Source organism: Fringilla coelebs (assembly GCF_963513975.1).
Source record: "Fringilla coelebs genome assembly, chromosome: 5".
NCBI lineage: Eukaryota > Metazoa > Chordata > Aves > Passeriformes > Fringillidae > Fringilla > Fringilla coelebs.
In genome coordinates, this window is record NC_140033.1 from 50565394 (window position 1) to 50582276 (window position 16883).

General features: G+C 48.8%; 1 protein-coding gene across 1 annotated transcript; it reads right to left on the reverse strand.

The window, feature by feature from the left end:
- Positions 1-471: 471 nt before the first annotated feature.
- CYTH4 (cytohesin 4) lies at positions 472-16398 on the reverse strand (the record flags this gene model as incomplete). Its single annotated transcript, XM_084205618.1, has 13 exons — positions 472-544; positions 874-1028; positions 1859-1930; positions 2289-2365; positions 2789-2900; positions 3862-4010; positions 4546-4658; positions 5298-5378; positions 5729-5847; positions 8133-8195; positions 8447-8551; positions 10904-10986; positions 16380-16398. 13 exons carry the CDS (start codon positions 16396-16398, stop codon positions 472-474), a joined length of 1221 nt encoding a protein of 406 aa, XP_084061744.1.
- Positions 16399-16883: the final 485 nt, after the last annotated feature.

A 16883-nucleotide genomic window follows, 5' to 3' on the forward strand; every position in this document is an offset into this window, starting at 1 on the left:
CTCATGGGAGAGAAACCACTGGGGCCTTTCTGCTCTGCAACTGACTGGGCCATGCTCAGCTCCAAGAGAATCTACATGGTCCCTCACAGGAAAATATCCTGGCCTGGTGTGACAACAGGAGGGGCTGGAGACACTGTGCAGACATTTCTTTTTCCTCTCAGATCCTGTCCCACATGTCTGGGGCTACATGGGAGAACCCAAAGGCCAGTTGCTGTTGAGCCTTTATGTTCAGACATGGGCAACCCCCTGCCCACAGTTCTGACAGTTCTCAGAGGATCGCACCCTGCGCCTCTGCCTTCAGTTTGGCAGGGGAAGGAGCAAAGAGGGCAAGCGGATCTGTCAGTCATCTGCCTGCCAAGAGGGAGGTAGATGGAACCAAAGCTCCCAAATTTTTTCACTGGAAGAGCCCAGTGTGAGAGGGAATCTGTCCAATAACCTCCACCTTTCTGATCCCGGTGACCAGGTCATGGCTCAGTTTTTGCTGGCAATCTTTTTCTTACGGGCAGAGACCAGATCATAGAAAGGATCCTGTGTGATGCTGGTCCTGGAAATTAGAGGAAATGGGAGCAAAAGTAAGAGATTTAATGATGGAGAGCAGCACAGACAACCTAACTGTACTTGAACAGAGACACCACTTATCAAAATGTAGGACTGCAGATCTGCAGACTTACAGCAGAGAATTTAGCTGTGGCTAGAGATTCTCCAGTAGGGAGCTCGAAACTCTTTAAAGTCAAGGGGTACCACAGTTGTTATACTGCAAACATTTCTTTCCACCCCCCATTTCAAGCTCTGATAAAAGATAGCCAAATAAACTTTGTGACCACTTGATCCTAGGGCTGAAAAAAGGCGACTCAAGCCTCAAGTTCTCCTCACCGTATTGCCTCAATCCATTCATCACGCTCTGCTGGAGTGGATGCTGAGATCTTGTAGGACTGATGCTTGCCTTCAACCACCTTCCCATCCCCAACTGTTTTGCAGGCTTTGATCGTCTGCCCTTTGCAGTTGGGAATGAAGAGTTCAAAGCAGTTCTGTCCAAAAGGAAACAAAATGGAGCAGTAGGATTAGACAGGGGACCAAGAAAACTGCTGCCTTCAACCATGGGTCACAGGCTCAGAGAGCTTTCAACGGGCAGGAGTCTCCAAAATTCAACAGACCCTATCTTCCTCCACCCCAAAAATTTCTCTGTGAGTTAGATGACCTTCCTTCTTAGGTAAACACACCTCTCCTGTGAAGAACTGGACACTAAACCAGGCTTTATGGAGAGATGGAGCATCAACACTTATCAAAACACACCTTCTAGGATCTGTCGCTCCACTCCACTCATGAAAATCCCTCCCCCTCTTAAGTAGATGCAACATCCTCTTTTCTGCCTACCACCTCACAGATAGAAGGCACTTTTCCCAGAGCCATGACACATTGAAAAGTGGGTATCCACAAAAGACACACAGAAGAAATGAGTCACTTCCTGGGCAAGTTCCCTGACACCAACAGTTCTGTTTGGTCTACATGTGCTGTAATTCATTACGGAGAGTCCCGAGGAGAGAAATTAAACCCACAACTCCTGGTGCAAAATAAATAGGGAGCCAGCTGTGTGCATTCATCTCTGCCCCCCTACACACATGTGAAAGCATACAATACAGTCAGCCAAAGGATAGATCTCTACTCAAACCAAAAACACAAATTAAAACCACAGCTGTGTCTAGATGGGGCAAAGGCAGTTTGCAACAGCACCTTCCCTCTGAGAAGCAAGTAGAACACGAGCAATTTGTGTAGGGTAGGAATAACCTGTGGGCATCTTCTCGTCCCTCCAGCCATCTGATAGCCTGTGTTGGCAGAGTGCCAGCCAATGGACACTTACTGGCTTTTTGGGATCATCCACCTTCCGGACTGATAGATTCTCCAAGGGGATGATGCCCAGAGGCTCTTTGTCCTGAAGGCAAGGAACAGGAATTAACCCCCAACATACTTCCCAAATTTATGCCACTCTTTAGAACCTCTCTGATTTCCCCTGTGTGGGCCTTTGTGGAGGTGACAAGGGCAGAATAATGCCTGAGGAGACCCCTTCCATTGACACAACGGGGAGTTTAGTCAAGAGATGCTCACAGCTGCCTCTCTCCTCCTCCAGACAGGAGGTGAAGAAACAGCACAGGAGAGAGTGGAGGTGTGAGATGAGTCTGGGAGCACAGGGTAAAAGGGGGAGACTTGCCTCCTACCCTCTGCTCCTCCCTGGCCCCTCAGACGCTCATCACCACCCAGGACAGTTTCCCAGCCACGAGCTGAGCCCTTACCGTGGTATATTCAAAGTAATACAGGCAGTTATCGGTCAGAATGAACCAACGGCGTTTCCAGGTTTTCACACGTCCTCCTAAAGGCGGTGAGGTTCAGGAGCCATTAGTCACACATTTTTCTGTCCTTCCCCCAAGCTCCTGACATGCACACAGTCACACCCTCCCAGCTCTCCCTGTAGCTGAGCCCCAAGGAGACACCATGGTACCACTGACATGATGCCATGTGATAGACACACACACACAGAGCCCATTTTGCTCTGATGGATCTGGGAATGGGGAGGGATATGTTTTTGAGTCCCTTTTCGAGCAGACAGAGCCTGCAGGAGCTGGGACAAGGGAGCAGGCAGTTGGTTTCAACAGCAGGTGTCAGCCTCAGCCCACCGCAGCAGACGGGAGCGAAGGACAGCAGAGATGACGGTAGGTTCGCGGGGCAGATCTGTGGTGGGAGGCAGGCAAAGGGGGAGGTCAGGGGAGCTAGGGGAGTCCCCCCCACCCCTTACCTAGTTTCAGCAGCCAGCCTTCACGGTTAGGGTTGAAGAAAGTGGGGGTGAGGTCGTTGCCATCATCCTCTGGTATGGAGAACGGCTCGTTCTTTATGCTCTCAAACAGATTCTGCCCCAGAGCATTGGTGGGGAAGGACAGAGAGAGAAAGGTCGATTTCTGACAAAGCTTGTACACAACGACCCTAGGTCCACCTGGCCCATCACTCTGTTTTTACAAGGCAAGCTGGGTGAAGGGCAGGAGAGCACACGATGAGCACTGGGGGTAAAACAGTCCCCAGTCTGCACCTGACAGGGTCTCCAGGGGGGTCACCAGCTCTTTTCTGCATCTTGTGCCATAAAAAGAGTCACAGTTTGGAAAACCACAGCCACAAAATGGTGCTCCCATAGCAAGACAGGCTGCACTGACCAAATCCAGCATGTCACAAGTGCTGCTGTGGGTAGTATTAAGGCACTAGATCTCAGCACAGCAGAGATGCAGCCCCATTTAGAACCTGGGCTGGCGGTGCGAAATGCTGCCGGGAGACCAGCATGTAAACCTACATGGCCACAAGGAGGCACATTTCACAGAGCCAAAGCTTTGGCACTGAGGGGCACAAAGGGTGACATTCATAACAGCAGTGACAGGGACGCAGGTTACTGCTTTCAGAGGATACTGAAATGTTGTTCACATCATTGTATCTGCCATCGCTTACTACACAAATCCCAAGCCAAAGGAAAAAAAAAAGACTACAGGCTCCTGCACCTTCCCTCAAATTGGCTGAAAGAACTAGCACTCTGGAGACAGATCTAAAGCCACTACCCTGAGGGGAAGCTGCTCAGCAAAGCCCAGGTGTGGGATGCAGGCAGCTCCTTTGACACAAGACAGAAGTTTTTCTGGCCAGGCTCCTTGGGTGAAGGCAGACACATCTAAGCAGGCTGCCCATCTCTACCTTACCTCACAGGGCAGGTCCCATGCCTGCTGAGCCTTCAGGAAAATGCCAGCTGTAGCTTTGCTAATGGATGCAGTCCCTGTCTCTGCACCTTTGCTTCTCAGTGGACCCAGGGGATGACAGAATGGGAATTCTTCTTACCTTTAGAAGCTCTTCTGGCAGGTCCCCTCCATTGTCAATGCCTCTGTTGATGGACACAAACCTTTCAAAGTGGGGTTTGTCTTTCACATTGGGGTTGTGCAGGCTGGTGTTAAGCATGATGATAGAGAAGGAGAGTACGTAACAGGTATCTAGCAATGAGAAAGAAAATCAGCGTGGGTGGCACTTGTCTTAGAGGGCAGATAACCCACACCACAGGTGGCTTGGATTTTAGTCACTGAAGAAGAGAGTCGTGCTCTCATTTGTAGGAGAAGAAGGGAAATGTTCCCTCTGCTAGGAGAAGGAGGGACACAGTTATTTCCTATGCCCTCAGGACAATGGGGCAAGTTGGGCAGATGCAGCCTAATGATGGCTCTGCACTCAGGAAAGTTTCTGCAGACTTACATCTGTCAGTGCAATCCCTGCTGTGATGGGGTAACACCTCACGTGAGGCTGGGAGCCCTTCTCAGTCTGGTGCCCATCAGGAGGGCCTGGGGCACAGGAGCAAAAGGAGGACTGAAGATGCTCAGTTTATTGGAAATCTTCACAGGATCTGGGCTGCCTCCTTTAGCTTGAGGGGAAACACACTTCCTAGTGATGCTGCCTGTGCTTTGTGAATGGAAAAGGAAGGCTCCTCTCCCTAGCAAACAGCCTAGCTCAGCCTTACAGCCTTCTTCCCTTCCCTACCTGTGGACTGGAACACTCCTGGGTTGCACTTGCAGTACCAGCTGGCAAAGGCCTCCATCATCCGGTCGATCTTCTGCGCCTCCCCAGGCAGCCGGAAGCTCCAGAGGAACTGTCTGTCAGGAGCAGAGTGTCACAGCACCAGCCAGACGGCTCCAAGGGACAGGGGTGCCTGCCCTCAGCCCATGCAACACCACAAAGGTAACAGAAGTCATCCCATCACACTGGGGAGACAACACAGGGCACGGAGCAGGAGCCCTGCTCCTCTCCAGAAATTGCCTGGATACATCGGCCTCCAACACCCTGCATGCAGGACGGGGATCTAAGGCTCCCAGAAATCACGGCTCTGCTCCCCTAATGAGAGCCCTGCAGGGCAGCAGAGGCCTCAGGAGAAAGAGTCTTGCCAGGAGGCAAATCCCACAAGTGCCCTAAATCAGAGTCACTTTGTTGTTGATGTAATGGGCACTGAGGACAGACCTTTCCTGCTGCCAAAAATAACATTTTTCATCACCCCAGACACTGACACCACAGTGACCCACTTTTCTGCACATGGGCAACCCAATCAAGGCGCCATGAAAGCGTTTCCCACCCCCCTGAGAAAGTGCTGACACCTCACAGAGTAACAGCCCTGGAGCCAAGACACCAGCAGGGCCTTGGGAAGCTCCCACTTCAGCCCAGGAGGGCTTCCTGACCTTCCTGCGTGCTGAGAGCGCGGCTGAGCAGGTTCCAGCACCGTCCCCCGCACGCTCACTCACCTCAGCGCCTGCACCAGGTTGAGGTTGGCAAATTGGTGACATGCCACAAAAGCCTGCAGGATCTGAATGTTCGTGGGGTCCCTGGGAGAGCACAGAGGGAAAAGGGCAGAAGAGCTGTGACCCTGCTCTGCCTGGACGTCCCTCGGTGGGACAACACACACCTGGCTCCCTCCCAGGCTCACTCCCCCTCTGCCCAAGAAGAAGCCAAGGTGCACACCCCGTTCTGGGATGACTGATCCCATTATGGCCAGCCTTAGTCACACCCCAAAGACCCCCCCGGGGTGTCCTGCCCACCCAGCCCACTGTGGCTGGAGATATGCTCAGTCTTGGCACCTGGATGAGGTCTGCCACAGGTCATCCAAAAGGGTAGCTCAGAGGGGCCAGGCAGGACGGGGCCTCCAAGGGGTCTCCTCATCCCTTGGGATGCTCACCTCCCACCCAGGTAATCCCCAATGGCTGTCTTGTTCAGGCCTTCGCCCTTGTGCAGGAATCTGGCAATCTCCTGAAGGTCTGAAGACAATACCTGTTGCTCTATCAGGTACTGGATCCCCTGGGAAGGAGAAGCAAGATGGGGAGGTAAAGCAGCTCTGTGGTCTATTGAGAAAATAGGATCCCAACACTCTGATATCAGCCTTCCTTTGCTTAAATGTATTTGCTCCTCTCTTACTCCCCAGCCCCTTCATGGGAGCACACAGCCGTGTTCTCATCTTTATTCAATCCCTCTTCATCCACTGTGGCTTGTCAGTCCTATTTTCATTTCATCCCTAGATTTGGCTAAATGTTTCACTGGGATGGAAACTCAAACAAAATAGGGCAATGTAGATTTAAAGTCCAAAAAAGAAAAGTCAAAATAATAAATTTTAATATTTTCAATCAAAATGCCCTACTGTTCCATTCCTAAATGTCTTTTTTTTCTTTCTAAATTAACTTAACTTAAAAAAAAATTTTTTTAAAAGGAGGCATAAAAAAAAATGCACTCAGACAAAAATATGGGCTCGAGACAACTTGAAACAATTTTTTCCTAGATATTTCTTCTATGCCACAGAACAGAGAAGTCTGCAATCTTTTCAGCTCCATCCCTCCTAGACAATAAGGATGGAATATGCTTTTTAAGGAATACAGAGGTTGTGAGTTGGGTTGTACAAAGAGTCAATATCCTATTTTAGATAGAATTTCATGACTTTTAAAGTCAGAGAAAAAGCTGAGGCTTTTTTCAAGAGATTCTTGACAATATCTAACAATGCTGCAGTTCTCTAGAGCACATTGCAATTTTCCTTGCAATATACAATAAAGGAATGAAAATTGTTTTAGATCCATCAAAATGTTCTACTTCAACAGAATCATTTCACTTTCTCTTGCAATATATATGAAACTATTTTTAAAATGCCCCAAAGAAAAAGCAGTTTTAAACAAAGAAATCAAAATTTTTGTGAGATTTTTTTCCATTCTATTTCCCTTTCTTTTTCCCCAGACAGATTTTCAGTAAGATCAATTTAATTTTGAGAAGCATTGCAGTGATGATGAGGCCCCATTTTCCAGAAGAGAATGCTTTCTCCCCAGAGCTTTTTATCAGCTGGATTCCTAATGCTTACCTCCTCTAGCCTCAGGAACTTTCCATGGGATCTTGGAGATAGGAACTCATTTATAAGTATCAGCATTGCATGGATGGAGTTTAACCTTAGAAAGGAGGGGCAAAGAAATTTCCTTGCATTGCAGCACCTTCCACTCTATGGCATGTAGCAAGAGGGAGGCAATAATCAGAGATCTGCATTATACAGGCACAGAGTATATAACATTTTGACCAGTCTGATTGGCATTGAACTCATAAAGCTAAACTGCTTTGGGGTTAGAATTAGTTAGGGCATTCCTGCAGAGCAGGGCAGAGAGAGATGTCTCGGGGCCTTCAAACCAAGGTCAGACAGAGAGGCAAAGTAAGACCAACTCTCACACAGGCTCTGAGTACTGACATTGCTGCTCTGAGACAGCTCCCACTGGCAGAGGGACATCCAGGGCACTGGCAAGCACCAGGTGGGCTGTGGACACTGAGGAAGGCACCTTGAGGCTCTCAGCAGGGCACAGAGGAGGCACGAGAAGCTGTCACGCAGAGCAGCAGCCACCCCAGATGTTGGCTGTGGTGGGGAGCTGATGATCAGCTCTTGTTTGATCACAGCTAGTGCCTTTCCTTGAAGAGCTCAAAAAATGCTCCATTAATGAAAAGGAAGGAAGGAAGAGGGAACTGCCTTTCTCATATCTTCTCTACGTAATCGTGATGGTTTTAGAGCTTTCTGCAGAGGGCTGAAGGCCATGGAGTCTTGACACCACTGGTCAGAGCTCCAGAAAGTGGAAAAGCTGTGTTTACTCCACAATTCAACCAAAACCGTTTCCAAAACGACAGAGGTGTTCTGTCCTCTTCTGTTCTGAATGAGCCAAGGAACCTCAAAACTTCTCACCGTCTTAGCTCATCCTCCTTTATCACATGGTAGCAAGCTCCTAGCCTCTGACAGCCAAGAAGGGCTGTGCTGAAGGAAGTCCAGCTCTCATGGCATGCTGGCAGTGTCAAAGCATGCTCCCTTTACTTCTCCTAGGTTTGGGTTGCATTGTATGGCATGGCCTCTAAGCCCATGATGGGGGGAGGCAAACCAGCTTGATCATATCAGAAGACCTCAGTCAGGGCAGGGTGGAGGCTGCTCCCAACAGGGGCCTCAGTGAGGTAGGAACCCATCCCCACAGTCCCCTGCCACAGCTCCTTTGACACCAGTGGCTGCACCTGCAGCAGCAGCCAGCAGAGGCTCTTCCTCCCAGCTTTGCCCTCATATAGAAATGAACAAATCCTACCTTTTCAGGATCCATGTTGAATTTCTTCCGGCCCAGGGACAGAATTTTATCCCTCTGTGACAGCTTGCTGTAAACACAAAACAGAAGGAAAAGTCAAACTCAGAATAAAGGACCATGTCATTCCACCCACAAAGTGAGATATCACAAGGACAAGTGTCTGACTATCCAGGAATAATGAGAAATCCAAGAGGATAGAAGGGCGCCTCATTTCCCTGCCCATTTCCCTGACGTTGCTGTGAACCAAATCCCATCAGTGTTTTTGTTTTTTCAACTTAAAAAGAGAGACTTTGCAAGCAAAGGAATACTCATTCCACTTGCCTGATCTGCTCTCCAGGATTACCGTCTGCCACTTGCTTCTCCTCTCCACGCTGGAAACACTCAATCTCTGCAAACACCTCAGCAATCTCCTCCTTCAGCTTCTGCAAAAGAAATATCAGGAAGATGAAGGCAATGGAGGGAAAAACAGCAGACACAGCCTAAGGAAGTGTAAGAGTGTATCTATCTAACTTCTCCCCTCAGTCACAGGAAAAGGACAGGTCAGGTGGTCATGACCAGCCAAGGATGCCTATGAAATGGACACTGCTCTGGAATGACCCTGCTGCATTCCAGATGAAAACAACTGGAAAGAGAGATAGAAGGATGTTCTCATGCCTAGTGCCAATCAAGACTGGAAAACTCAAACTTAATCAGTGTGGTGAGCATCAGAAAACTCACCCCACTGTCAATTCCAGTTCCTCAAACAATGTCAGATGCAAGAATCCTTCCACTGTGCCCATTCCTTTTGAGCTTTTATTTTGCATAGCCCTGCTGCACGCCCAGGAAAGGAGAAGTGGAACTGGCAACTGTGAGATCAATATGAACCCAAAGTGGCTGTATTGTGAAACAGGCACTTTAATGTACCTGCCATTTAAATACCATTGAGTAGATAACTCTGCTCAGTGGAGAAAAAAGAGAGGAGGAGTAAAGGTAAAGTAATTACTGCCAGATTTTTAAAAATCAATTGTGGAATTCACTTTCCTTTATGCCCATGACAGACCATGGCTGCCTTGGCTGGATATTCTGTGTTACCATGGAAATGAAAGCGTCTGGATCTCCTTGTTTCCATCCTGCAGTTATGTTCCACCTCAAAGCCAAAGTGCATCACAGCTCTCTTCTAGGAATCACCCAAATTCTTCCCCATACCAACCAGAACAGGCAAGGGAAGATAGGATCTGTTGTAAAATAACCTTTCTCATCAAGGAATGAGGATGTGGATGGAGAACATAATCAGACAGAGAAACTGAATTTCTGCAATATTCCATAACTTAAAAGAGCTTCTGGCTTTCAGTTTTGCTCCGGCCATCTTCTGTTGTACTTCATTGGTCCCCAGAGCTGTGAGTGTTCCTTACTAAGTTTTAGGTGTTGCACAAATGTAACAGATCTCAGCTCGTGACTTTCAAATGACTATCAATTTTGTTATTTAATTCACTGCTGTCTTTTGGCAGTGTTACTGGCAAGCCAAGACCCATCCTCTTTTCATCCCACTCCCCTTCCCCCAGATATGCCCCTAGGTCTTTGTGCTTAAGGGTACTACTGATAGATACATTCTGAAAAAAAAATCCCCTGGGGAAAATGTCTCTTGTTCTATGGCACTCTTTTTACCCAGACTCACTCTGCTCCACTGGACACTGTGTATTCCACTACTTAATGGCTTTGGGTTTTAAAGCAGGGGTTTGTGCAGTCTAGCAGCCTTTCTCTGTCCACAGCAGGCAAAAAAAAAGTAGTATGCTGTTCAAGTATCCTGCTCTTACAGTGCCCATTGCCTGTTCTGAAAACTGAAGAGAAACAAATACACAAAAGCAAATCCCAGGCACGAACATTCATATTTTGTTTTGCAGAGGGGGGACAAGAGACCATTCTGGTTTGCAGCAGACAGAGGAGGTCTGGAAGCCTACGAAGTAACATGTAGTTTGGCTTAATCCTTTACTCCATTCCAGGAAATATTGCAGCTATTCCCTAGGCATCTGGGCAGCTTCATGTTGTGGAAAAAAATCAGTCCAAGTCCAATGATTCAGTGCTATAAGCTCTCTCAAATGGGAAACCACATTTCATGGTGGAGGCAGAGCGGAACAGAAAGGGCACAGCACCATGCAGGACTGTGATGCAGTCTTAGTGACTGATTTTGAATCTGTTGCTTTCAGACATTTTAGGAGCTACTGGAAAAATGGTTGAGTCTGCTCAAAGAAAAGAAGGAAAACAAGTTCCAGCCACAGAAACTAGTGCGGAAGGTCCTGCCACAAGACCTCTTTGAAGAGACAGGATCCTTCATGGAGGACTTGCTAGAGGTCCACAAAGCAAATAAAAGTTTGATAAACGCAGGGGGATGCTGGCAGGTAACTAGGACTGACATACCATTAGCAGGTAATCAGTAATTAAAAAGAATCATACATGCTGAGCCAGATGCCTGCCAGTAGGATTTAGTGAAGACATTTCTTTACTCCTAAATATGCAATCCCAGCTCAGCATTGCTCATAATCTGACCAGCCTTTTTCAAACATCCCATTGAGGCAGCTGATGATTCCTGCAGCAGAGAGTACCAGAGGCTGGATGTACCCTGGTGGCAAACAGGCCAGGGCAGCCTGAAGTTTCAAAGTGAAGTTGGATCATGACTGAGAAAAATGCCTCCTTTGCAAGAGCACTTCTGCACGGCCTGCACTGTTACGCGAAGATGCTCCTTGGTGAAGACAGATTTCAGAAGGCTAGGCAGGCACAAGGGACAGGATGGTCCTTACCTTAATGTCGTCCAAAAGCTCCTGTTTGTGCTTCCTGATTGTCTCTATTTCAGCCTCTTCAGCCCCACTCAAGTCAGTTGATTCTGAAAGAATAAAGATTCCAGTGAAAACTCTACAGGGCCCCACATACCATGGAAAAAGCTGCCCCAACCTCCCAGCACTTACTTTCTCCTAGGGTCATTCCACAGCAACTCTGGTTTCTGTGTTTCAGCATCTGTGCTCCCTGCTGTTGCAACCACTGCACCTCACCTTTGCCTTGCAAACAGTTCTCAGCCCAGAGTGTGCAGCACAGACCATACCCCCTCTCCTTGCAGCCAGAGGCTCTGCACAGCCCTCTCAGCTGACCCTGCAGACACCTACTGCCTATTCAGCCAATTCTGCTCGCCCTGAGCAGGGTGAAGGGGTCTCACTAAATGCTCTCTGGTCGTTCTTATGTCAGTCATCTTTAGGTACTGAAAATCTATGACCTAAATACTTCATCTACATCCAAACCTCCCAAGAAAACCACCGGCTTCATGAGTTGATCTGCCACAGCTAGAGTCAGAAATGGCTTAAGAGAGAAAATCAAGGTTTTTCAAGTATGAGGGCAGGATCTAGGGGATGAAAGCCTTGCTGAAAAAGGAATGTCTTTGAGTGGCTGTTGTTCTGTGAACAGCAGAAAATGCAGAAATATGAGTAGGGTTCCTTGTAATGCGCCGGAACTTCAAACAAATAGCAGCAGAGCCAAGACAACCACAATATGATTCAAAAGACCTAAAAAATGGGGTGACAGTGCTGCTGCTAAATATAATCCAGGCAAACCACAGCATCTTCTGCAAGGAGAATGAGAAGGCTGCAGCCCTAGAGAGGAGACAAAGCAGAGGATGAGGCCCCAAGAAAAAAGCAGAGCTTGCAGAAGGCTGAGAGCACTGGAGATCACTGGTGAACTTGCAGACAGGGCCCGTGCTGCACCTAAACACTGCAAGATAAAGCTTCCCCGGGAAGCCAGGTCAAGTCACTGGGTGCCCTGCTCCACTGTTTCATAAAACAAAATCCCCTGAGCCTTCTGTCTTCCCAGAAAAAGGGGAAGTGGCGCCAGTTGCGCTGGAAATTCTCTTAGTGCAGAGCTCACATGCAAAACAACTGCTATAAATGTGAGTGGAAGATAAAAAGGGAAGGAAGCAGCCACGACAGACAGAAGGAAAAGCAACAAGGGCAATCATCTTTGTATGCTTCTATCCCGTCATGGCCTCAACAGCTCAGAAAGACTCGCCTTCCCCAATCCTAATCTCCCCCCATCCTCCTGGCTGGTTGGGTTTCCATGTGCTAAGCATGTTCCTGTTACTTTTCTCAGGCTTTAGCCTCTTTCCTGCCACTCTTCCTGATGGTTTCAAGCATCGCATTCCCTGGGGAGAGGCTGCGGAGTCTGTGGGGGTAAAGCACAGGGCAAGGAGCCAGGCTGGGAAGGACCCACGTGCCCTGCAAGCAGCCCTTGTGAAGAGCAACGAGAAGCTGTCTGATTGATGAAGCCAGTCAAGAGGGAAGGAAAAAAGCATCCAAAAGCTTGCAACAGCAAAATCTGTAGGTGAGGGGAAAACCAAAGCAGGCGGGAAGGTTAGCAAACAAAAAAACAAACAAATGAAAAGAAACCACAAAGAAAACCAACCAAAAAACAAGCAGTGGCTCTGGTACTCGTCTGGTGGGTAGCTGACTTCCTTTCAAATGTCAGCCCTGAGCCTCTGAGCAGTACCCAGGCCCTTCAGCTTAATTTCTGTACCCTGCAGTTGTGGTGTCTGCAGGAGATCAGGCTGGCATCTCCATCTCTCCAGCTGTATCTATCTCACTCCTATCAGGGCTTGTAATTGTGGAATCACTGGGGAGACTCCTTGACAAATTACAACAAAGACCTTTTGCTTGGTATTTCTTTCCACAAAAGCACCAAGGGAGCACAACCCTGAGGAACCCTGCCTTCCCCGCCCCATCAGCAAACTCTGCGGTGGGGCTGGTTGCTTTGCTTCAGTTGTTCTGTGTCTACTAAAGCCTCTCAAAGAGTCATGAGGCTCCCAGGGGACACCACCTCACCCACACGACCCCCAGCAAGGCTGTAATTAACACAGGCCCCCTTCCTCCTGAACATCTGAAAACCCCAACTCCCATCTGGCGAGTTTGTCAGAATGAGAAAAGTGTGGGGAGGACTGTGTGTGTGGGGAGGGCAGGGGAGAAAAAGGAGTCTTAGAGAAGGGGAAGGAATAAAAGGGTAAAAAGGTAGGAAAGGGTGACAGAGTTTGGAAAAAATGGATGGATCAAACTTTTAGGGCAATTTAGACTGAGCTGCAGAGAGGGTCTTTGTCAGGTTTCCTATACAGCTTAAGTTCTTGGTTGCTTTAGAAAATGGTCCATGCCTTGTCAAAGTCCTCAGTACCACCTCAGTTCTACTTCCCTCTAGGACTAGGTCAGCACACAGATGAAGCATAGCCCTGGTCAGGGATCTCTGCACAGGGGGAAATTCACCCTGATGAAGAACACACCACAAGAACACCCACAGGTTTCGGAAGGATGCTGTCAGCCCAACCAACACTGAAGTTTTCCGCTTCAGACACACGAAAAGTGGCTAGTAACCTCTCCAGAGAGAGCATTAGGTTGTTGTTTGGAATTTATTTTCAGAGAGCAAATGCTGAAAGGAAAGTGCATCAGCATCACATTTGTGGGTTTTACACCTGCTCCTGAGGTTGTTTCCCCACCCCCAGGGCAGACCCACATAGAAAGACCTGCCAGTTCTTCACAAACTGACCAGGACTGGATTTTCAGTGCTGTCACTCAGGACACAGACTTCAATTCCAGTTGTGTGGCTTATGCCTTCAGCCTCCCCACCCAGAGGGCAGGCTGTTGCCCAAACATCTGGGTACTTGTGTGGCCAGCAGAGAGTTCTGTGTTTGCTGGTTTCATTTCCCATTGCAAAAGCCTGTGCTGAACCACGCAGGTGTAAGGCTTTCAGTCCCATGGAAAACTATAGGAATAGGGAGATGGCTTTTGAAGCACAGAGCTAAGTGGGAAGTGACCACCCAGGATGGCTGGAAGGATGACCTGCAGAAGCAGCAGGGGAAGGTTAAGAAGAATGATTCTATCTGTGCCACTGCTGCAGACCCGTGTGTTACACGCTGGTGGTATGACAGCAAAGGTTCATCAGGCTCATTTGCAAGGCAATGGAGGGCTTTGAGCATCGCTGCTAAAGGGTTTGTGCACCTCCACCCATGGCAGCACAAAAGCAGAGCAGCCTGACAGGCAGCTTCTGCCTGAAGGAAGATCCCTGGTAGAAAAATTTCACCTGAAATTCCTTTACTTTTTTGATATGGCTGCTGTGTTGTCTCCAGCACAGACCACCACCTCCACAGACAGGTACCAGTCTAGCAGCAGAGAGATGACAAAGCCCTCCACTCCTCGATTCCCTCCAGCCATGTGCATCTCCCTCCTGCAGCACTCCACAGTTCTCTGCCAGCTCACGTGAGAAGAAATTCAACATAAATCCCAGCAGGTTTAATTAGCACATTTCAGCTATAGGGGGAAAGCTGGGAAGAAGAATTTATGTTGTCCACTGGCCCCAGTATCTCACGTGACAACTTACACCCATCCTTCAGGATGGCTTTCCATGACTTTTGACTACACATCCCAGCACAGGATAGCACAGTGCCAGTCTGCTCTCCCATGTGTCACACACCCAGCTCAAGGACCTGGCACACCAGCTCTGGGTGTGCCCTCACTCAGACAGTCCTGAGAGGGTTCTGAAGGAAGCTGAAGTGGACACACACTGCAGGGAGAGCTGCCTCCCCAAGGCATCAAGCCTTACTTGCAAACAGATGTGCACCTAACAGGACCATCACATCTCCAAGGAGGAGCGGCCCCAGGGAAAGGTGAACACGCACCTCTGACCTTCAGGACAATCACGCCACAACTGAGCAATTCCAAATGCATTCAGTACTCTAAAGCTCACTGGAAAACCGTTTCTGGTGGCAGCCTTGGCTCCCAAGGGAGTTCAGCATCAAACAAACCCACTTTCTCACCCGGCTTTGGAACAACAGGATGGCATTGAGCAAAAACATCAGAGCCAGCACATCTCTCCAGGCACTGCCTGTCTCCAGGCTCTGCCTCTACTCAGAGCTGAGCAAACCCCCACAGTGCCTGAATGGGATCTCACTGTGCTATTGCAGTGTGTATACTTTCTTGAAAGTACACTTGCTTGAATGTGTAACTTTCAAGACATAATTAATGCAGTAACACATAACTTGATGAATGACTGTGTCAGACCTTGTCAGGAGACCCCAGTTTCTGTTGAAGGCACACCCCAAAATAAATAGCAAAATATCAGCCATCCCTCTTCCTGCCCAGTTTGTCCTGCAGACCCTTTGTCCACAGCTGCTTTCAGGTAGCAGAGGCTGGGTGATCAGAAGAGATCCATTTTCACCAACATTCAATAATTCAATACCAGTCAGATGCTCCTACAGGTACCACCAATTTCCCTGGCAAGCAAGGCTGGTATGTGGCTTGAGCATGCCCTTTCCTTGGCTACACACCTCAGAGCTAAGAAGCGCACAACAGTTGTTGAAACTGGTCACTGCTTTTTGCTTTCACTCTCCATATCCTATACAGAAAAGCCTGAGGGGACAGAGTCAGAACGAGAAGAGATATTGCAAGGTGATACTTGTTCTTCCTTTGTTCCCACTCAGCTCTCCCTCTCTGACACGCTCAGAGCTTCCTCAGCCAGAAGCTGGAAATGTTCATCCTGGTGGCATTCCTTTCCTTACTGAATCCCAACCACTTTATCCACCACCTGCCAAAGCAGGAAATAAAACCTAAGATCTCTCTCAGTTCCTCAGATGCGGTTCTTTTCCCCCTCACCCACATCTGCCCACTGAGATTATTTCAGGGCCAGGCAGGCCCATCTGCAGATCCCTTGGAGCTTCCAGAAGCCTGATACAGTTGTCTGCCTCTAACATGGCCAAAAGCAAGGGAGGCCCCAGTCCCAAAAGCCTTGCACAGGCATCCCACTGGGATACCCAACGGCAGGAGAGGCTCCACCAAGGCAAGCCAGCTCCTGGCATCCGTAGGGAAACGCCACGGAGGAGCTTGCCGGAGTTGAATGAGAGCAGCCAAAGCCTACAGTGCTCACCCCTGGTGTCACATATGCCATTGACACCGAGGAGTCAGCTCCCAGCATTGCTGGCCCAAGGATTCAGAGCACTAACACTCCCAGCACAAAGGCCATTCATTCAAACCAGAGGGGAATTGTCTCCTGATGGGAAAAGAGAGCAAGTAAAAAGAAACCCATGCCTAAAGCTGAAGACTGACCAGCAATTAATTGTACCACCAGGGATCTTCCAGCATGTCATTCCTCCAGCCACAGCATCCACTCTGGCTGCTGGGATTTCATGGTGTGCTCTTCTCCACCAAACTGAGCGCAGAGCCCTCACCCCAAAAAAGACACACGATGGTTGAGGCTTACCAGCAGGACAAAGGTCCATCCTGAAGAGCACGCTGTATTTTCAACACAACTGGTGTTCCTCCTCGTATTTGGTTTGTTCAGATGCTTCACAGAACTGAAACAACTTGGAGCAAGCGACCAAGACCGCAGCAGCACTGGGGCGGGTTTGGGTTTCCCTGTGACTCCTCCTTCCCCTGCTTGTCGTCCCCCCCCCGCCCCAGTCATTTGTCACAAGGTTGTGGCAGTGCAGGAAACTCTGTGCCTGTTTCAGTGAGCCAACAGGGGCTCATTGCCTACTTTTAAATGTACAAATGCATTTCCATCCCAGCAGCTTTTTGGGAATCTTTGTTTGAGGAGATTAAAATGACCAGTGAGAGGCTTTGGCCTGAGATACTCAGAGGAGAGAGAGGGGAAAATGAAGTTCTTGATTCAGAAAACCCATCTGGTTGGGGAAGTGGTTTCATATTAAAGGGAAGATTCTTCCTATGTTAATTCAGCAGCAGAGCAGGGTGGGGGCAGGGGTGG